Genomic DNA, 23528 nt, shown 5'->3' on the forward strand with positions numbered 1-23528 from the left:
CTTCTGTGCTGACTGCCACTCTGGGGCCACAAACTGCACTGTTATCTTCAACCATGACTTTGGCGCCGGAGGAGGCCTCTTTACCGATATCTCTGTCTGACTCTGAGCTGAACTTGTCTTGGCCTAGACTTATTCTCGTATTCACCCCGAAGCACCCGCTCACTAGTCCGATTCAGACAAAACACTGGCTGTAGTAGAGTGCTGCCCGCAGGTGCTCCGCAATCGTTTTGGCTCAGACTCAAATGAAAGTCAACTATCTCATCAGAATGATTGATATGATGGATGATTGACCTATCCCCCTGGCAGGGTCCGATCACCACCTGGTCTCTTTCATATCACTTTCAATATAAACCAGGACCACAGGGACAATATACAGGAAGTCAGACGGAACTGGCGGAATGTTTCCTCTGAATCTATGGGCCAATTACTTCTTAATACCCCATTGTTACTTACGGGCGACCCCAACAAGGATGCCGCATCCTTCAATCAATGGGTTACTACAGCCCTGGACACTATTTCCCCCATGAAAACCACCAAATCAGCCAGACAAAAACCGTCAGCACCTTGGTTTACACAGCACCTTCAAGTCGAAAAAGGCAAATGTAAACAACTTGAATGATTATGGCGAAAGAACTATAGCGTAGAATCCAAAATTAATTACAGAACAGCAGTAAATCGTTTTCACAAACTGAAGCACATAGCCATAAAAGACTATTTAGCCACAGTTTAAGCGTATGGAGCAGGAACTCCAGAAATCTGGAGTACGCAGACATCTAATGCTCAAAACCTCCCCAGGAAAAAAAAAAAAAAAAAAGGAATGGAGCTCTATCTTGCAAGGCCCCTCTCTATGCATGAAAGATTCCTGCTAGTTAGGTTTAGATTGGACTATTTTCATCTCTTACCGGCAGTACCAAAAGGAAGCCATAAAGGACAGGTACTTGCTCCCTGTGGCTGCGACAACCTGTCTCCACAGGATCTGTTACACTTTGTCCTTTTTTGCAATTTTTATGTGGCCCCCGCAGATTGTTCTTAAAATCGCTTTTAAAAAAATGTAATTTTTCACAGGCACGTCCAGCTCTGTTTTATCTGCAACTGTTAAAACCCGACTGCATACCGCTGATTCTAGGGTTTTTAAAATGCTCTTTAAGATACAGAAAAAGTCTGGACTGAAATTGACTTGGACAAAACTGTATTATTATGAATTGTTTTAAAATCGGTCTTATATTCTTTTTAATGCGTAGTGACCCTTTCATGAATTTATGTAACCTGATTTGCGATGTCCATTTTTAAACCAGCATGTTTATCTGTGTAAATGTAACTTTTATGGTTTTCATCTTGAAGCCGAATAAAGTTTAATTGAATTGACTATTTAGCCACTCATATAAACAGTTCCAAAAACTCCTTGAGGGAAGTCTTTAAAATTGTTCAAAACTTCATGAGACCTGAATCCGTGAAAAGCAACATCACTCCTTCAGAGACCCTTTGTGAAAACATATCTAGTTTCTTTCAGGAAACAATTGAGGACATCGATACCTCATTTACTGTGAAGGATACTGCGCCACCTCCACTTTCCCCTCTCTCAGCCACATAGTCAGCCTTTGACCCTATAAGCTGCGATACATCGCTTAATCTACTGCAACACATCAAATCTGGCTCCCCCTTGGATCCCCTCCCAGAGAAGCAGTTCAAAGAATTGGCCCATCTACTCAACCCTTCATTAAATAGGCTCTGGAATGCCTCACTAGAGACCGGCATCTATCCGGATATATGGAAAACCGCCCTTATTCAACCTATTTTAAAAAAAAGAAAATGCAGACCCCACCATTCTAAAAAACTTTAGACCCATATCCCTTCTGCCTGCCCCAGCAAAGGTTCTTGAAAAGGAGGTACAAAAAAGACTTTCAAATTTCCTGGAAACTAACAAGCTGTTACATGACACCCAGTCCGGTTTCAGAGCTGGCTACAGCACCGAGACCGCACTCCTGGAAGTTACAGAAACCATTCGAGAATCCATGGGCAAGGGCTGCTGTGCAATGTTGGTGCTGCTCGATCTGTCAGCGGCGTTTGACACTGTGGCCCATAAGACTCTGCTTAACAGACTGAAACAGCTCGGGATTGCAGGGACAGTTTTAGCGTGGTTTCAGTCCTTCCTTGAAAGACGAGCCCAAAAAATTAGACTACAACCATTTATTTCAGCTTCCCGACCTCTGATCTGTGGAGTCCCCCAGGGATCGGTCCTCAGCCCCACCCTGTTTAATGTCTATCTTGCTCCCTTACCCTCACTCATCGAACAGCATGAGGTGGTGTCATCTCATACGCTGATGACACGTAGCTCATGTTTTCCTTTAAAGACCATTCAGAGGAAGCGTTTTCCAAATTCAAGCACTGCCTGAAATTACATCTCCGCCTGGAGGACCACTAACTGTTTACGGCTCAATACCGATAAGACCGAGGTCCTTTTTTTTAATCAACCCACACCCCCCAGATCCGACCTCTGGTGGCCCTCCGTACTTAATCCTCCCCCCTGTCCTGTCACCTCCGTTAGAAACCTGGGTTTCAAAATTGATAACACTTTATCATGTAAATCTCAAATTGGACATGTCTCCTCTATCTGCTTCTTGAAACTTAAAGCACTGCGTAAATTTCTCCATCTTTTACCCATAGAGTGCAGAAAAACTATTGTACACGCCCTAGTTACATCACAACTGGACTATGCTAATAGCCTATATTTGGGCCTACCTGACTATTTGTACAGGAAGCTGCAAACTATTCAGAATGCAGCAGCAAGGCTTATAAGAAACATCCCATTCAGGCACCATATTTCTCCCCACTTACGCAGCCTTTATTGGCTGCCAGTGAGGAAGCGTACATAATTTAAAGATTTACTATTGCCTATAGAGCAAAAAAGGGCAACGGTCCCCAATACCTGTGGAAACGTATTCACATATCCCGCCAGACAAGAAACCTTAGATCCAACCACCTGGAACTTCTCGTCACATCTCGTTTTTCCAAAGCCAGAACAGGTGGACGCTCTTTTTTAGTTAAAACAACCACCCTCTGGAATTCCTTACCCCTACAAATCAGGAAGGCCCCCTCGGAACTCCGTTTCCGTAAGCTATTAAAAACATGGCTATTCAATCTCCCCTAGCTCCCAGAGGCCACACTCTGCGAACTGCTCTTATTCTGCTCTCCACACAGCGCCGGGACACTCCCGTCGGGGGTAGCCGCGCGCTTTATAAGATACTTTATTATTATTATAATGATTTTACCCCACATTAAAATCAATAACTTCACCCACCCCGTAGGCCACCTACAGAAAAAAGTGCTTCCTTTGCTGTGATGATTAGACCTGCAGCTGACGTCTTGGATCTACAACCCCCTTCTCTGGAGTTTAAAAATAATATCATTTCAAAAGGTTTGCAGCCTGGGCAGGCCTCATCTGAACCCTTGAAACAGTGTAATGAAGTCCTAAATGACATAAAAATGGACATCTGGTCTAAGCCCTGTTCTTGCCCACTAGTGAACAGGCAAGTAGCCAGACGCCACAGACCCGAACTGGGGGACCCTGATTTTTTTTAATTCCCATTCTACTCCAGAAAGTTTGGTGGTACATGCTTCCACTAGCAAGATGAACCCCAATTGCAATTCATTCTCTACATCCCCCATGGACAGTAAATCAACAAGGATAGAGGCATTCAGGAAACCAATGTTCTCGTCAGCCAGCCTAGCCTTAAGGTCAGTCAACTCCAGTTGCCTATTTGGACGTTCTATATACACACTCTCTGGGACATGGTCAGGAACATACTGTTAGTCCCTGAGAAGTTTCAGGCCTTCATGACGTAAGCCATTAAGGATGAGTAGGGTGTAACTAAATATATATAGTGTTCTGGCCTGGATACCACTGATTGCTTGTGACCAGCAGTTGGAGCTAGTGTGGTGCCCCGTCACCATGAATGGATGATGTCTATGGGACTCTCTGGAGATGTCCAGGCATCCCTCATGGTTATCCCGTTCAACGGATCTTGCCTGTTTGGCAAGATGGCTGTTTCTACCCTGGAACACTTGCCTTCTCTGACCCCTGCCGGACAGTTTTCTCCACAAGTTCATGAATTTCACGACTCAAGTGCTTTGACCTATTGGTAACACAAGGACTCCCTGTCCCACAACAGTCAACCCGTGCCTTTCGGGGTCAGGGATGGCAATCGGGCAGACAATGTGCAGGTGTCCAGGGGCACAGCTCCTTCCTCCCCATCCCCCTATTTGGCATCAGCTTCCAAATCCCTTTAATTTTACTCTGCTTTTAGTGGCACGCACCATTCTGTGAGAGTTCGGATCAGACATTTCCCCCAAGAGTGGCAGACTATCACATCTGTCAGATGGATTCTTCAGATCGTCCAGTAAGGCAATGGCCTTCCTGACCTAGCCTTATATCCTCATATGCATCTTCGACCCAGGTTTGGGCAGCTTTCAGAGGATCCCCAGTCCTTCATGTTGCAAGAGGTGCAATCCCTGCTGTCTAGTGGGCCCTTGAAGAGATACTGGACTCTGAAATTGGATTGTTACTCCTGCTAGTGCCTCGTACTGAGAAAGGACTGAGACCTTATTCCTATTTTCAACGATTAACAGTTAGAGGAGTGGCCTTCTGACCCCTTTTCTGGTAAAGAACAAATTCAGAATGCTGACACTGGCCCAGGCCCTGTCTGTCCTGGATCCAGACTATTGGATGCACCTGCATGAAGTTTAGTCCTACAAATGTTACTTGCGGTTCAAGGAAGTCCAGGAGCATTTTCAGTTTGCTGTGTTCCTCTTCGACCTTACCAACGCCTCTTGTGTGTTAACAAAAGTAATGGTGGTGTTTACCCAAAACTTTTGGAGGTTGGGGATGTTATTTTTCCTCTGTTGATTCCTGGCAGTTGAAATCAGGCTCGCCACAGTCTGTCTCATGCCACCTCCAGTCGACGACTAACCACCCAACGTTGTTTGGGTTCACGATGAATTTGCCAAAGTCACACCTAACTCATTCGCAGAAGCTTTCTTTCATTGGAGCGGTCTTGGATACAGTGTAGTTCAGGACCTTCCAACCACCACATCGAGTCCAGGACATTTGGACCATTATCCCTATGTTTCAGCCTGCTTCCTGAATCTCCGTGACAGTGGTTCTGAGATTTGGACCCCTGCATTCTTCTGATCAGCTATGCTAGGTTGCGTGTGTGAGCTCTGCAACAAGGAAACCTGTTGAATTCCATCCTTGTTTCGGTTTAGACTCTAACAGATCTGTGGAGGTGTTTACTTAATTGTAATTGGACCAGCAGTAGACCCCTCTCCCTGCCCCACGAGAGCTGACAGTAGTGATCTATGTGTTTTTTCTGGGTTGGGAAGGACATGTAGGAGGGGTGGAGATTAGAGGATTCTGGTCTCCTTCGGAAACCGACTCCATATCAGACTGTTGGAGTTACGGGCTTTGCGCCTGATTTTGATGGCCTTCCTACCATCCTTCAAGGGGAGGCTGGTACAGGTTCTCATGGACAGCATAATTCCCATTTGTTAGTGAAAAAGGCAGGGCAGAGTAGGGTCCTGTGCCAAGAGATTCTATGTCTCTAAAGTTGGTTGGAGCATCCCTGATTGTGAACTACTTGGTGGGATCTTCAAACACTAGGGTGGACAAGCTCATCCGGCGGTGCCAGGTGGATCATGAATGGTGATCACACCTCAAGATGGCACAGAGCATCTCCCAGCAGTCAGGTGAACCCAAGCTAGATCCTGAGATTGCGGAATGTCAAAACCTTTGCACACTGCAGTTTTCTAGAAGGTTCTCTCTGTAATACGCATTTAGTCTATATGCCTTTTTGCCTTTTCCTCACCTGCGCTAGGTTCTGAAGAAGATCAGTAACAATCGGGTCTAAGTCATCCTAGTGGCTTGCTGTGGGCACAATTATAGGTCATGTGTTTCCCTTACTATTTGTTGTGATTAGATTTATAAACGTTTTAACCAACATATTTCCTCCAAAACAGTTTGTGATGCCACAGTGGGATCTCAATTGACTTTGAGCCAATGCACAGCTGCTTCTTATGCCTACTGACTCTAAAGACAGTCTTCCTTGTTGTGATTACTTCATCTCGTCATAACAGGGCCCTCGAGACTCTCTGGCTGCAGCTGGCTTTCACCAACTTTTTTTTCCGTAATGTACAACGTTGAGGCGGCCTTTTCACCTAAAGTTGTGACGCCTTTTCATATTGGGTAATCCATCGCCTTCGCAATAATCTTCCCCTGCTTCACCCCACGAAAGAGGAGGAGAAACTCCATCGGGTAGACCCCAAAATAGCTTTAATCTTCTAAATTGATAGCACCGAAGAACATTGGGAGGACAATCTTCTTTCTTTGTGGTTCTTGGAGCAAAGAAAGACATGGATGGACAAAATCGGGCTTTGTCAAGGTGGTTACTCCTCTGCATTGGGCTGCTATGGAAGTAGCCTCTGGAATACCTGTGCAACAAGACATGTACCGCTGCATTGCGTGCATTGTGCCTGTTCTTGATATCTGCCGACTGTGACGTGAGCGTCCATGTACATATTTGCAAAGCACTACTGCCTTGACAGCCAGGTCCAACAGGAAGGCCATTTTGCCCATTCACTCCTGCTGGACATTTTGGTCTGAGCTCACTCCAGAGACCCTCAACCTTTGGGAGGTACGGCTTTAGTATCTATTCTACATATGGGGAATCTGCAGTTGGAAGGATTCATCAGAAAATATACTTATCTTCAGTAGTGCTCTTCCTAGTGGATGCAGAATCGAACCACAGATTCCTCACTGTCCACCTGCCTCCCTGTTCTGTGGAATGGTCTATCTTTCTAAAAAGGTGCCAATTTGGTGATCTACGCACTGGTACCTTGAATTGGTGTTGTGATTTGCATTCAAGGGCACGGACAGAGACAAAAAAGAAATGGACGCTAGCAGGCAGGGGAGGTGCCTAAATGAAGCTCCTCTCTGTCACTTCTGGAGCAGAATGGTCACTTCACAGCTGCATTGTGCCACCTGCCACCACTCGGGCACACTGATGTGAAAGCTTTGCGGATCTAAAATGGTGTCTAGGGATTTTTTAAAGGTGAGTAATTAGGATTAGGCATACTGCCAAAATGAGGAAAGGTTTCAAATACCTCTCTAGTTTGCAATACAATATTGCAGTATAAAGGCTGACGTATGATATTCAGTTGAGCATATATCCGCTTTCGTGGGCTTAGGACATGTAGGAATATTTTTACGGAGGTGTTGCGTTTTAACTAGTCTTTCTACAGGTCACCATGCAAAAATGTGACTAAGAATATGTGTGTCTACTTGTAATTTTAAAAAAATATGTGGGTTTGGAGGCTTAGACTTTCTCTAGCATGGAAGGTACGCATCCGTCTTTGGATGTCTGTGGTAACCTATCGCATGATTTAGTGGAATATTTTCACCGACCACTTCAGAATACATTGTGTATCATAACACCCAAGAGTTCTGTCCTCTCTGAAAATAATAGATTCGTTACTTGTGGTGCTTCTTGCAATGATTACAATAAGCATTTATTCTGTAGGTTTTTGTTATGCATGTTTTACTTGTCAACATGTTTGCAAAACAAGGTGGAAAATGGAGAAAATTGCAGTGTGTAGGAAATGGACAGGTTGTGAAGTAGTAAATTGCATAGACTCTAGATTGAAAAGCATTTGGTAAAAAAATAATCATTGGGCAACTTTTTTCCAGATCTCTTTATTGATTTTTATGTTTCAGTGAACCTCAAACAGACACAACAACAGAATGCCAACTTTACAGAATCTGCAGAGACAATCTCTCATTACAACTAGTCTATTGACTTAAAGATCATATCATATTAATAATCAAGTCATATTTCGAGAAATCCATATATAAAAATTCAGAGCTCTACAATGGGCTTGTTAATTTATTAACCGTTGCCCAGCATAGGCAGTCGTTCACGCATGCGTTATTTGGTCATTCATTGCACACTGGTCTGGTTGAAAGTGTATTAAGGCAGGGGATGGTCGAGGGAAACTCAGGCCTTTGTCTTCTCCATCCAGCTAGTGTTTTGTTGTCTGACATCTCTCTCAGCTGTCATGCAATTCTGCAAATTCTAGGTCCTTATGGAACATCACTTCTGACCATGGTAATAGAGAGCACTTTATGACTACAAAATTATGGTGATTTTGTTTTGGGGGGGGGGGCGTATTTATGTTTTTGAGCTGCATATATATTACTTCTACCTGGCAATGGGAATGCTACCAACCTAGTAGGTGCTTATGCATTTCCTCTAGTAGGACCCCCCAAACATCAAGGAACATACCAATGGCCCAATACAGACAACACGTCTTCACATGCCTCATCAGATTCCAGTCTGTGATGGGAATTCAGAGCCATTTCAAAAGTCAACCTCAAACAATGGAAATCAGTGTAATTCCATACGAGTTGCAGATTGTGTGGTTATATAGATTCAAATAACAAAATATAGGTTGCCAAACTTTTCATTGTGAATTCCCAAATATGTTCCAGTTAACCGCATACTTAAAATATTAATTGAAGTGCACACCCCAAAACCTTTAATTGTCTCTCTGATTTTTATTTCACCAATGCAGATTTGTGTAAGCCATGGATTTTATTTTTCCCTTTTTTAGAGTGTACAACTATGACCCCCTAACACCCCTCAAGAATGTTCGGGCGAATTGCTATGGGAAATATGTTTCACTACGAGGGACGGTTGTGCGAGTCAGTAACATCAAACCTTTGTGCACCAAGATGGCCTTTTTGTGCAATATGTGTGGTGAGGAGCAAAGTCATTCTCTGCCAGATGGAAAATTTACCCTTCCTACAAAGGTAATGATTGCTGCTATTGCGCTTACCCTTCTGTCTGCAAAGGTGATGTTTGCTGCTGCAATGCTTATTGTTCCAGCCAACAAAGCTAAAGATCGCTGCTGCAGTGCTTATCATTCCTATAAAGACCATGATCTCTGCTTCAAATCCTATCCTTACTTCGGTAATGATCAATGCTTTACTTTATGTCCTGTTTTTTCCTCAATGCTCTCATTGGTATTGTTTTTCAGCAATTCGTTTACAAGCATTGACCGAGCCTTAAGGTATGGCTTTCGTACAGTTTATGTGCACAAGGTGACAACAGAAAGGCAAGCTTGCACACACAGGTAAATGCACACCAACAGGCAGGCATATTCATAGACCTACGTGCATGCAGGCAATCATGCACATGAGCTAAATACAGCGAAGGGTACCAGACTCTAAACTTTACTTTAATACACCAATTTAGTACAACCTAGTGGCTACTGGGCAGGTCCAGTTCATAAGGCTTGGCTCCTGAAAGTCCTTCCAGGCTGCTCAGACTTGTGCTGTTCTTCCTAGTTCACAGCAATTAATGTGCCAGATTTCAGACTATTCTGAAGGAAGAGTAGTAGTCAAAGAGATACTTCCGTCTTCTCCCTTGCACTGGTGTACAGGTCTCCTTGGTGTTTAGTCGATAATGGTGAAAAAAGGTGCTAAAAGGGGGGTCCAGGGCTTGAACTCCACTTATGGTTTAATTAGGTTGCAGGCGCTGCCTCTTTAAAAAGATTACCTCCTCCTATCCTGAAAGAACATTCTTGTATTGTTGTTGACCAGATTCTATGGGTTTTGTGCCCAATGTCTACATTAAGCTAATTTCTTACTGGCTCTGGTGCAATTTGTAACTCTCTCTGCTATTATTGCAAAGGGAAGGTGACCACAACATAGAAAATTGGGGAAGGGGGTTAAAAGTAAGATCTCTATGTTTGAGACTAGCTGCATTGCCTGTAGACTTCCCTGACCCATCAGGCAACCAGGTTTCTGGGAAGGGGGCAAGGAGAATGTATGTACTGCCCAAGTTGGACCTCACTAGCCAAACACAGAACAAACTACTGTTCTGTGCAGCACACACACAAGGGTCCATAGAGCCCCATCACTTTCCAGTCTGTAATACACATATTATTAAACATAGATCAGGTACCGTTCATGTATGGCCTAGGCATGAACAAGGGTAGGACCCCAGATAAAGGTGCTGTACGAATGTTGTACAGTGGAGAACTGTAGACAGTCTCCCTAGTGAGCTGCTGGTAAACATTCCCTCAATTAGAATTTGTATGTTGTGTAGAGTGACAATAAATTTCATTTGGGGAATTTTTCTGGGTGTTTTAGGTGTATCTTCTTTATTGTTTTGATAGTGTTGTCCATGATTGAGGACTACAAGATTGTGTTCCTAATGCTGTGATGTTGTAGGGGTCCCATGGTTCTTTATCCACATATAACTAACATTGTTTATATGTTTCAGATGAGTAATGGTTAAGGTTTGCTGCTCTAGCCAGGGAGGCAGTGTGGTACTTTTTCACATTTTGGTAGGTTGATGCCACCAAGATGTTCCATTAGGCAGAGTTTATTAATAGTGATTCTTGGTTTTATCTTGCACCATATAAAATCGAATATAGACTGGTATGCATTTTTTAAACATTTGATAAGTTGGGTGAAAGGGAAGCATTTGTAGTGTGCAATTAATAGTGGTTTGAGATGACCATCTTGACAGCTTCTGTTCTGGCACACCAAGTGACGTATTTTGGGGGTCTTTTAGCAGTAAAGTCATTCAGTTGTTGACGTGTGTTTTTTCTTTCATTTGGAGTTATCGAAATCATCAAAAAAGAGCAGGCCAAGTATCTAATGTTTCATTTGCCTTGTAACTCCGGTGTTCTTTATCATATTTTTCATACACTGGGCATTCATTAGTTTAATTTCCAATGTTTGGATATTTAAAGAGCACTCTAACGTGTTACCCCAATTTTTGTTGAACTGAACTGCTGAATATGAATTTTTAACATATGAAATTAATGTTAAATAATGTTAATGGATTTAATGACAGTCGCTTTGTCATAGTTCTATCAAGAATCAGAAATGAAATAGTTCAGCACAGGTTTAATTGTCACTGGCCGGCTGAGTACTTCCAGGAAAAAACTTCTTCCAGCTTGTTGACTCCCTGTACCCGCACAAGCGCTCAGCCAACTGACCCATGGAGTTTACTTCTTGGTCCTAGGTGGAAGAGAGAGAGCAGGCACTGTCCTTCAAGGATCCTTCCAGGTCACAAACAGCAGGACCAGCCCTCTTCTGGTCTTCTACAGGTTCATAAAGTGTTCTGAAGTGAGTGTCTGGAGGTGCCACATTTACACTTGGCATCAGCGAGTGGATGGGGTGACTCCTGAGCACACCCTAACCAACAAGTTCCTGTGGCCAACCCTATCCACTTTTCAGTAGTTCCTGTTTGCAGTACTGAAACGGGCCCAAAGTGCCATGTGTTAGTACATTTTCAAGATATCAGAAGTCTTCAGCCATACTAAACTTGGGCTCCGATGGATGGATGGAGGTATCTTTGGTTATCCTATATATCTAACACTAAAATGCAGTTTGAAGCAGGCACTCTAACAAAACCAAACCCAGAGAAAGAAGTTTGGTAGGACAAAAGCAGGATACTTCAGTAATCAGACAAGGGATCCACAAAAGTTGGCATTGCGTTCTCGCCCTTTCAATTGCGCTCCACATTTTACACGTGGCTCAACAGACTTGTCAACCAGAATTGGACAGTTTCTTGTCACAGGATGACTAAGTTCCCAGATCCCCCCCCCCCCCCCCCCTGGTTGAATATTCTGTGGAGTTCAGTGAAGTCGTCTCAGCCATTGAGGCTCTGGGAGGCATTTCACACTGGCTGGACTATTACAGGAGAGAACATGCTAATTAGCCTCCAGAAACTTCAGGCAGTGAAAATATAACTTTCTAAAAGTTACTTTCTCCTTAATATTTATCATACATTTGACTCCACCATTGAATTTGATTTTTAACTAACTATTAAAAATAGTAGTTTATCAATAACGTGATCATATACAGAGAGAATAATACAAAAACATCTCATTAAACCTACAAATTCACAATAGCATATCAAATGCAGATAAAAAACATAATCTCATTACTAGTTATATACCAAATTATGAGAAACATTAAAACATATGATTAAGAAGAGGACGTCAATCAGTTCCCTGACAGAGATAAAATAAGAGTATGTTACAAATATAAGAAATCTTTAAAACATATGATAACATTTGATTCATCATGGGCCACAAAACTCAATACCAATGAACAAAGGGACCTAGAGTCCACTTCCCCAGAGTTTGACCTATTTCCTTTGCACATGCTCAGTCCAAATTTTGTACTTCTCCACCATGCATAAAGCAAGTATCTGGTTAATGTGAAGACAAGCCACCTAGTTGTGTCTGATGTAAAAACACGAAGTGCATTTTTGGGGCGTGAGAAGATCCAGGTTTTCCTTAGCTTTACATAAAACGGACAAAAAATAATAAATGCTCTAGTGTTTCATGGCTAGGATTACATAGGGGGCATAGTGAATACCTGTTAAAAAGTTAATTAATCATTTTTCTAGCTGGTCCCTTTCCCGAGCTATATTATTAGTATTTTAATCTGTACTTTAGTTTTCTACGTAGGATAGCTAGGCCTGCCACAGTGAAAGTAGGGCCTTGCCTTTTTCGGGGTCATGGATTAGCCAATGTCTCCATGTCTTAGAGTTCAAAGGACAAACACTGGCTGCTGTACAGCAGTGCACCAGTATACAGCATCTAAAAACCAGCAATAAATTAGGGTCCAGAAAAGAAGAAAAATCTTGGGTGGCCACACAGAAAAGGTGGATTTCCTACATAAGACAAGTCCATGACTGAGATTTGCTGTTTCAGCGCCCGATTCATAAATGTTTTGTGTGACTATTTTTGCCTTATGTGCTGAAAAACATCAATAATAATTCATAATCCCATTCTAGAAACAAGGTTTTTTCCACAGGGCATCTAGTGTGATTGAATTTCTTTGTGAATACATCTGCTCACAAAGGAAAGTTTGAGTGTTCCAAGGTGTGTGTAAGAGGTGGGGGGTGCTGACTTGCACAAGACACAAACTTGCACGTTTGTACACTAACACACACTTTTTACAAGTAATATCTGACCATGAAAACCTTTGGAGATTTTGAACCTGATTTGGCATTCAACGAGGATAGAAAATCCGCCCTGAGGGGTTTTCACAAATGAGGTCCAAATAACTGTTAGCTGCAGAATTCTTTATATTGGATGATTAATAGACCGGAAATATTACTTATTATTATATCTAAAGCAATTAATGAAAATTTACACACATGAGTCTTTCTTGAGTGTTCATATCGCTCAATATTCAGTGTCCTGAAATTGATCAGTCAGGGGTGGCCTGTAAAGACAAAATAAGAGCCTTTAACAGCCTCAGGGCTCTCCCTTGATCCTCCACTTCGTAGAGTGCCCTTATATACAGGAAGTTCCTTGTTTTTCCTCGCTTCCACCTTACCTATTTATCCATTGATTTGATGATTCTTATTTTGGGGTAACGCCCTGTTGATTTTTCCTCCTTGAATTTTTTTAATAAAGGCCAACATCGTTTAACCCTGTCCACCATAAAAGTGAGACCCCTCTTCTCCTTCTCCATGGGCATGTTCTTTCCCCCTCTTAGCGGTCCACCCATCCCCTAGCAATCTCCTCTTCCTCAGCACCTGGTGTGCAAAGAATGTCTGAATCTCCTCAGCCTCTCCAATCCGCAAGGAGTACCCTAAAGCCATCTGTTGGCATTCCCTTTGCGCTTGTTCTGACCACTTCTTGTCTATTCCTGCTTCCTCCTGTGGCCTCCCCACAAAGGCACCTTAGAGTCTGGCTAGCTTGGAGTCCCATCGTCGAAGGCAAAGGTAGTGGTGCAGCTTTTTTCAGGAAACACATTCCAGAAACCACTATTTTTCCCACTCCCTGGCCTGTCACATCCTGGGCCTGGCACTACTCTACATGAAGTCTGGAAAGCTATAATTTGCCTTCTAGGCCCACTAGTGCATTTTCTCTCTGGCAATGTTACCCTGCCAGTTTACACAGTTGTGTTGTGATTGGAATTCAGTCAGAGGATTCTACTCCAGTTTGTATTTCTTGCAGAAATTATTTAAAGGACTTTACAGTTTCATCTACCTCGAAATCCGGCCCTTAGTCGTGAAGGAGCACATACGTTTTCAAGAAAGAAATGGTGGCACAAGGTTCCTTCATAGTTTTTGGTGGAGCACAGGCATGGGATGCTGCAAGGGGTAGCATATGTTCACCACAGAGTAACAAAATTAACAATTTCCATTCTTTAAATATGCCTTCGCATTAGAGTTCTGTATAGAGGTTAACAGTACATTCTGTGCTTATACATGATATTCATGCAGTTTCTTCGGGAATCTGTGGCAGACTCAACTTTCCAGAAGTATTCCTGGAATTCTCTAACCGTTTCAGAAAAGTCAGAAATGCGCTCAAAGCTTAGGTGTTAACTTCAATAGTATTTTCTGACTTATTGCAAAGAATTTTTGTAAATTGGGAGCGGAGTTTCTCAATTCATACTCTGGGATTCAGTGCAAAGGCCAGGACGTGAAATTTTATTTAAACTATTTTTTAGAACCCTAGTTAAAAATGCCTCAATGGAGGCGTCTGAAGGAGCATGGATAGAAATAGTCCTTCATTTCTCTTTATCAACAAATGTATCCAGTAAGAATTGCGCTTCACAATCACAAATACAGCCCGTAGCAGACCCCATTGGACAAATGCTCCCCTAAAACTGTAGAATCTGAATGGCAAAGCTTACCCATAATAAAAGATGTGAACATTTGAGCCATGGTTGACCCCAAAATCTAAACACTCAGTTATGAAAGTGTGTTTGGAGCTCAAAATATAAAGGTTCATTTTCAGTCTCGGCCTCACTAAACCACTATTGGAAAAGCTAGTAGGTCTTGCATATGAGAGTGCTATTGGCTTTGTCAATGCCTTTTAGCCATGTTGTACATAAGCTTAGCGGCTGTACAGCATGGCTGAAAGTTTGGGAAAAACAGTGATATGATATGGCATAGCTCTTTTTTATTTCGGTGGGCCAAGCAACACAATACTTGAGGGGTACCTGGAAAACAACACAACGCACCAGAGGGTGGGAGAGACAGGGTAAGCAACACTGCTCAGAAGGGACATGGGAGAGATAGTAGAAGCAACACAACATGGGCGGGGTTGTAATGGGCAGGAGAAGGAACGCAGGAGGTGGGTGGCAGGAATGGGGCAATAGAAACAAAGCAAGAGAGGTGTGGGCAAGCAACAACGACTGGGTAAACAAGGCAAGCAACGACGACTGAAGAGCAGTAGAAGTACACACTGGAACAAGGAAGCAGTACATGGGAAGGGACAACACACAAAGAGGAAGTGAAGCTGGCACATGGAGACCAAGGATAAGCAAACAATTGAGAGTGACTATGAAGCCAACCAATGGTAAACAAGGACTCTAACCCCCCATGAGCTCACAAAATGTTGTGCAAGATTTTCAAGCCTCCTTTTGCAGGGTTATCCCAAAACCTTTTGCCTTCCTCCTGAATTTTTCCTGACTTATGTTTATGACTCTGGGCACTTTACCACTGCTGATCAGTGCTCAAGTGCATGTGCTCTCTCCTTTAAACTTGGTATGATTGGTCTACACCTGCTTGGTATATTTAATTTACATGCAAGTCCCTTGTACAGTGGTATAACATATATACCCAAGGCCTGCAGCGGTGCAGTAGCCTTTCAAACCGGTCTCCGGCCTCTGCCACTGCTGAGCCTGCATGTGCAGTTTACTGCCACCGTGCCCCTTTTACTACATATAGGTCACTCCTTAGGTAGGCCCTAATTATCCATATGGGTAGGGTGCTGTGTAGGTAAAAAGTAGGACATGTGCCTTTGCTGTGTGGCATGTCCTTGTAGTGACAAACAGCCTATTTGGTTTCTCAATGCTGTGAGGCTGCTCCTCTCATAGGTTTGCATTGGGAATTCCCTGATTTGTGGTTCAGTGGTTATTTCTGATAGGAATGGAGTAGTGTTGGTATGTTTGGAATAGTGGTGATAAATACTGCTTATTACTATTTTATCACACAATCAGAGTTCTCGACTGTGCACAGGCTTGTACTCAAATTAAACAAGGTGTAGCGTGCCTCGGAGGTATCACCTCGTGGTCCTAGAGGTGTTCAAGAAAAACCAATCACCAATGCACCCTTTCAAATTAAAGGGCGACCCTCTGGGCGCTGCTTCGAATTGAAATCGCTACCGCGATTTAATTACGTGTAAAACATTATCATCCAGCGTTTGTTATTCAATAAAACATAATCATTAGGTTTGCATTGAAAGTTTCTTGTATTTATTTGATATTTTTTCGTTTCCAATTGAGATGTTGTATGTCACATTCAATTCATCAAGTATTCATATGTCACAAGGTCCCAATGCATTTCGTGCCAAAGGGCACTTCATCAGGGGAATCTGTAAACAAATAGGTATAATGAGGACCCACACTCATATTGTTCATATTGCAAAAAAAATCTAACAATCATCTACCTATAAAGGAGAAAGTCAATGCTTCATTAAGATATATACTATAAACCAACCAGTCATGTCTGTCAAGCACTAGTAAATAGAAACTGTGGTAATCGTATGAGAAACATGATGAGAGAAATCATAACAATAATAACGTACTGCTAAACAATTAAGACATTCTAAAGCTTTTCAGCTGTGCATGGTATAACGTGTTCAGCGGAAAATGAAATGTTATCTCTGTTTCACAAAACGAGTGCGTAATAAGAAATGTTACGCTTGCTGCTATAAACAAAAATGCTGCTCTTACTTTACGCAATCGTGTTCATGCGAAAAGATCTAAAATCGGTGAAATATTTACTTGCTTACCGGACTAGCCTCACGGCTGCCTCGTAGCGTGAATAACCACTCCGTTACACACTAGGCGTGTAGACGGTAATCCTCCATTTAAAAGTACGTGGTATGCGCACGGTTAAACACAAATGATGTCTCGCTATACTGAAAGCTAACATACGTGCTGGCAGCGGCCATCTTAAAGTGTATAAAGTGTATAAACAAACTGAAGGAGGACTAAGCGTGTAATGATATACACAACCACATCATAAAACAAAACACGAGGAGAACTAACAAGGGTAAACTCTAAATAAAAATAAACAAAAAATAAACAAATGGTGAAAAAAATAACATCGCCTATCCTTAGTCATGAAATTGAAAACCTTTAAGAAAAGTTTCTTCTGCTATGAATAATTGCTGCAATGATTACATTAACATCATAGATAGCACGAGAATTCCGTGCGGTCATTGAGTCCATAAGGCTTTAAAGCATCGAGTTTGAAAATCCATTCATTCTCTTTCTGTAATAATTTACAATTGACATCGAAGTGTTCAATGTTCTCAAGTGTCTCTAACACCATGAATTGTAATTGTGAAACATTGTGTCTGCGTTCATTGAAATGTAATGCCACCGTAGATTTTTCATTGTTCCTTCTAATGCTGCTCTTATGTTCAACTAACCTCGTTTTAATCTTTCTAATGGTTTTTCCAACATAAACAAGGCCGCACGGGCATTTCAATTGATACACTAAATTCTTGGAGTCGCAGGCTGCCGTTACCTTTAACTCAATTGCTTTCCCACTTCATGGGTGATTGATCTTGGTTCCTTTTATAATGGAATTACAATAATTGCAATTGTGACAAGGCTGTGTTCCTTTGTGTTGGGTGGCTGACATTGTTGTGTTTGTAGTCTTTAATATAACCAAAATGTTTCGGCTCCTCGTGAAAGCAAATCTAGGACTCTCTTGAAAAATGCCTTTGAAGTCTGGTTCCAACGCCAGAATTTGCCAATAAGTAAGGATGGTACGTTTGAAAACCTGACTTTTAGTAGAATATTTAGAAACCACTACCATCCGTTTAGTTTCCACTTTCTGAACAGGTTGTAGTAAGTCAGATCTGGTCTTGGTTGAACATTTTGCCTCTGCTTTTTTTAGAATCTCAGGAGGGTACCCCCGTTCTTGAAATCTTTTCCAACATCACCTTCATTTGTTTGTCGGATTCTCCAGGATCTGAAACTATCCTTTTGGTCCTGTATAGTTGGGAAGTTGGAAGATTGTTTCTCAGGGATAATTGGTGGACTTTTTGTAATGTAACAAGTTGTTACGATCGGTTGGTTTCTTAAATAGTGTAGTAGTGATTTTGTTGTGTTCATTCTTCAGTAAGACATCCAAGTATGCTATCATTGTTCTGTCTACTTGGTAAGTAAATTGTATCCGATCATTGATTTTGTTGAGGTTGTCTAATTCTTGTATTAGAATGTCATGTGGACCCTGCCATAACACAAAGATGTCATCGATAAATCGCAAGTAAATTCGTGCATATTGTTTCCACTGCTCTCCAGTCAGAATGTGCTTTGTTTCAAAGTTGTTCATGAAGATATTCGCATAGCTGGGAGCTGCACAATTACCCATTGAAGTACCAGTGAGTTGTAGATAAAAATTTGAAGTAACTTTGGTAAAGTGAAAAGTTCAATAATTGTATAAGAAACACTTGAAAATCATGGTCAAGTTCTGATTGTAGTAACATCAATTCTACTGCTTCAAGACCTGAATCGTGTGGGATGGAGGTGTAAAGCGTTTTCACGTCTATGGTGCATAGCCATACTTCCTGATTTTCAGATAGTGTAATTTGAGCCATTTTATTAAAACAATCAGTTGTCAGCTCATGAATTAATATTTTCAAATCAGATCACAAACGGCTTTACCTCTGAATAATTTTGAGGTTTTACGCAAGTTGGATTCAACACCATCCCAGGTGGATTATGTACCTGAATATTACTCGGACGCCTCCCTGAATCATTCAGATTACCGGTTGGTCTCTGGCACCCTTTAAGGCAGCAGTAGGACATTAATTGTCCACATTTAGTTGACTGTCCTTACCTATGTCACCTTGTCCTAAAGAAGACCCGCCATGACGCTTTCTTAAATCATGCATATGTCAGGGTCGAAACGTCAATGTTAGTTTTTGGTCAATTTCCATCAGGTCTTCTGGTTTCAAAGTAGCAAGCAACTATGCAGTCTACCAAAGACACTTGATTCCTCGCTATACTGGCCGTATTAATAATTTCTCTTGTATAAATTGTAAATACAGTATATGTCTTTGTCTCACCCATGTGTAAATGACGCTTATTTCACCCATGTCACTGCACTTTTTTCACTGTATCTGTCACTCCATTTTTTATTGAATTGTTGACCACCTCATAAAAAATGCATAAAAAAACTTTTCTCAGAACAAAAAGTAAATACTTTCGACTGAGCATAAATGGTTTGTCTATGTTCCAGCTTAGCTTCTCAAGTACTTTTAGAACAATTGCATTTTTCTGATCTTAGCCCTGTGTGCCTGCAGTCTGTCACCAATACACACCTGGGGTGGGTGGCAGCTGGACTTTGTGCATTCCCTCTAGACAGCCACACACAAAGGGAGCTTGGGTGTGACTTGGTGGGGCACCCTGACAGGATGGGAGGGAGGAGCTGGGTACAGCCTCACACCTAATCCTGAATAGGTTGTGTCCTGTCCCCCTCACAAAGGTCTGCACACCCCTGTGTAGTGAGTCTGGAGCCAGGGCTGGGAGTGAGGACCTCTGAGCACTCCAAAGCCCTTCTTTGAAGCCTTCCTCCACTTAAAAGGCACAACTCGGTATAATAACTGGACTTCTGGTGCAACCACTTCAGTACACTACTGGACCTGTGAACACTGGCAGGAGAAAGGACTGCTGTGCTGCTTAAGGACTGCCACTCTGCTGGGTTGCTGTTCTGGAAAACTGCTTTTCTGCTGTGCTGACCTGCTGCCAGCTACCCTCTGGCCGGACTGAGAAGGACTGGACCCGAATCACTTGTACCCAGAGTGACTCCAAGGGCTTGCCAACTTGCCCCCTGAGGTCTCTGCAACATCAAAGACTTCCATTCATCCTGCTACAGCACCTGGACTCTTCAGTCTTAGAGTCTTGCCCTGCCAAGTGGTGCCTACCCAGTCTTTGGTCCTTTGAAGTGGGTATAAAGTGCTCCTTCAGCAAAAACCACTGCATAGACACTGTTGCGCCGCACTGAACCAGCGCATCTCTCTTGAGGCTGACACATCACCACAGGTTTGAGGATCAACTGCCTCGCATCGCCAGCTATATGTTGCCTCAATTCCTGATGCATCTTCGACTATGCGCAGCTCGGAACCGAAGCATCGCCTCCTTTTTCAAAGCATCGACGCATCGCCTCCTCTGCTCCCCACATTGCCCTAGTCGTCGATGCAAAACAAGGTACCATTCAGCGAGCCTAGGCTGGTCCCTGTATCCGACTGGTCGGCCTGAACTTTAGGATTTGACCGGGTCTAGCTCGACCAGATAGCCTTGGTTGGCGCTTTATGCTTTTAAGCACTAGATTTTTGTTTATTATTTCAAAATTCATTACTCCAGTTCTACTTATTGGATTTTTGTCATTATGTTTGTTTTATTCATACAAATATACGTTTCAAACCTGGTGTGGAGTTTTTTGTGTTACTGTTTGAAGTGCTGCACAAGTACTTTACACATTGCCTCTTAAATTAAGCCTGACCACTCTGTGCCAAGCTACCAGAGGGTCAGCACAGGCTAATTTACGGCGCGTTGTTGACTTACCCTGACTAGGGTTGTGATTCCTGCTTGGACAGGGGGCATAGCTCTGCCAACCAGAAACCCAATTTCCGACAACCTATTTTTACGTTACCAGTGTTTACGAAGTCTATATGTAAAAACACTTCAAATATAAACTTGATTTTTCAGGGCTAATCTTTTAGCTCGATTTGTTTACCTGCCAAAATAAAGTTTTTATTACAATCTTAAAATAGTTACTCCTATTAATATTATTACCAAATGTATGGGTGCTGTTCCTTCGTCACTATTTGTATGTCATGTCTCTAAAACACATTAATTGACAGGGATAGTCATTCACTGCTGGAAACGTGTTCACTCGTTTCGTGAGAATGTAATATTGTGTAATACTTCCTCTTCAAAGTTACTTTGAAATTTAATTTGTATGCCGTGTATCCCCTCCTTAAAGAATATATGTATATTTAGTGTACTGTATTAGCCACGCTTGTAACTTGAATTTCGGTGACAACGCATTCTTATTACTGCTTTTATGTTTTTTAATTTGATGATTAGAAGACCTTCACGACAGGCTCTAAAGTCTAGAATATTCGATCGTAATGAGTATGTTCAATTTGTGAAAATACTAAATCGCATTATTTATATTGCAGTGCCCTGTGCCAGCGTGCCATGGACGACAATTTACTCCTAACAGAAGTTCACCTCTCACCACTACTGTTGACTGGCAATCTATCAAGTAAGCAGCATCTAAATTTAGAAACGTAATCCGCATATAAATGTAATAGTTTGGAGTAGCCACACACCATCCAACGGTTATAATTGTGTATTCTATTTTACCCCCACCCCTGTAAAAAAGGAATACTGTGGATCAAAGGATGCTTTACAAAGAAACTGTTTTTATTATGAGCCAAGGCGATTGCAAGCTTTTGAAAGCTTGACGTCTTTTGTCAATAGAAGCCTCATTTAAATTCTTTTAATCTTGGCATGGTGAGTCCTTCCTGTCAGCCACATTGTAAATATTATGGAAATGAGGTAAACAACTACTGCATTGAAAGGGATAGTATAAAGAGTTGCAACAAAGCGAAGTAATTATCATGACTAAATATGAAAGGTTGTGTTGTACCCTTTTAAAGAGGGTGGATTTTCAAGCTGTTCTGCAGCTCTCTGTAATGTTATCCGCACAAATGGTTGTTGTTGGCGAGAACAGTAAGTTTCTCTTTTTCAAGCAAAATCATAACTGCATTTGTATATTAGCCAGATGTTATATTTAAAAGCCTTTTCTCCATTTGTTGTGCAAAGGTTCAGTGTGATCACAGACGAACTACTTTATAGTCCACTGGTAAAATGCTAGGTGTTTTAATATCAGATGTCCACCAATGAGACCCTCTTTAATTTACACTTCAGTTTATGAGGGGAGGCGCTTTTTTTTCTTCATAATTCTTTTATACATCTTTTTCATACTTTTACTCGACCTGTGTTGCATACAATGAGTAGCAGACAGGCTACTGTTGCATTCTATTTGATTTTGGTGATACATCTGGCATTTAATGACCTACTAGCTCCTTTTGAAGCTTTTCAGAGAAGTGAGAGAAAATTGTGGGTACAGAGGTGGCTCTGGACACAGCTGAAATGATCTGCAAATTGCTCAAGTGTTTGTAATTTTCATGTACTCCCTACTGAAGTAAAAATAAAAGATCTATTATGAAGTACACCGACTACCATTGATTCAGCCTGCCTGGCTTTGATCCTATTACAGTTTGTGGAGTGTGTGCGTAGCCCTCAAAGTATAGTTCGAATTGGATATGCCTACATCAAGAAATAGTGCTCCATTATGGCAGAGGCAACAGTAAGAGGATCCCTTAAAAAGGTCTAAGCCTTTGTTGCTGTAGTAATGGAAAAGACTGGGTATGTATATGAACTCCTAAGTTAAGTCAATTCTTTTTGGGTGTTGTGTGGGTTGCTTTGTTGGGGGCCAATTGAATGGAATTGCTCTCTGGTTTTCTGGGAAAAATCTTGGTGCTGTTGAGTCATAATTATGATACACCCAGTTCAGGATTTATTATCTAATTCGATGTGGTTGTGGATGGCATTCCTATACTGTACCAATCAAAGATCTTTCTTAGCAGAAATAAGTAAGTGTATAAGAGGGTTGGAGCTATGCCGCACATGACAGCAGAGAACGAGGAAGAGTAAAGCAACTTTGATGGTGTGATGGTTTTGGGAGAAGGATTTGTGCATGTTGGCACATACACCCATATCTAAGTAAGTCAATACAGCAGAGTCATGTAGTTGATAGAAGGTTATATGGAGGTCGAGTAGGATCCGGGCTTATTGGTCCATCTGACACATTGTTGTGAGCATCACGTCTATGATGTTCATGAGCATAGTTTGATTCTCCTGTGAGGGATAACACCAGGATGATAGTCACTGAAAGAATATTAATTCCAGTTTGTTTGTGAGTTGGGAATAGAGGGTGAAGATTGTTTCCAGGATCTTTTTGCTGATGCATATATCTGAGATGGATTTACCGGTTAGGAGGATATTATGGTTGCATAGAATTTATGTGATGATTGCCTACTTGATCAACTCTGGAATGACTCCATCACTGAGAAAATTGGTTTTAGAGAGAGGAGAGCAGATACAGCAGGGTGTGACCCTTTGATGTTGCACATCACTGTAGGTGATCCTAGTGGTTTCAGGGATACTAGGATCTTAATTATTTCTGCATTAGAGACAAGGGGAAAGAATGCAGGGCACCAGGATTTATCAGTGTGGTGATTTAGAGATATGGGGGCACCGTGAAAGTACTGGCAATCTTTTGTAAGTCATCGTCCAAGCATTGGAAACAAGCTTTTGATGGTTACAGCTTTGAATGGTATGAACAGTTCTCTATAAATTCATATGAGTTCTTTTAGGAAATTTCTGTTTTCAATGA

General features: G+C 42.0%; 1 protein-coding gene across 1 annotated transcript in view; it reads left to right on the plus strand.

Annotated features, from left to right (window-relative positions):
- MCM8 (minichromosome maintenance 8 homologous recombination repair factor) overlaps nucleotides 1–23528 on the plus strand; it is a 334641-nt gene that overhangs the window by 110869 nt on the left and 200244 nt on the right. The window contains exons 7-8 of the mRNA XM_086927685.1: nucleotides 8662–8860; nucleotides 21244–21329. Of these exons, the coding sequence (XP_086783811.1) occupies nucleotides 8662–8860; nucleotides 21244–21329 (285 nt within the window). The remainder of the gene's footprint in view (nucleotides 1–8661; nucleotides 8861–21243; nucleotides 21330–23528) is intronic.

The sequence above is a fragment of the Lissotriton vulgaris genome, chromosome 6 (genome assembly GCF_964263255.1).
Source record: "Lissotriton vulgaris chromosome 6, aLisVul1.2, whole genome shotgun sequence".
In the NCBI taxonomy this organism is placed as follows: Eukaryota; Metazoa; Chordata; class Amphibia; order Caudata; family Salamandridae; genus Lissotriton; species Lissotriton vulgaris.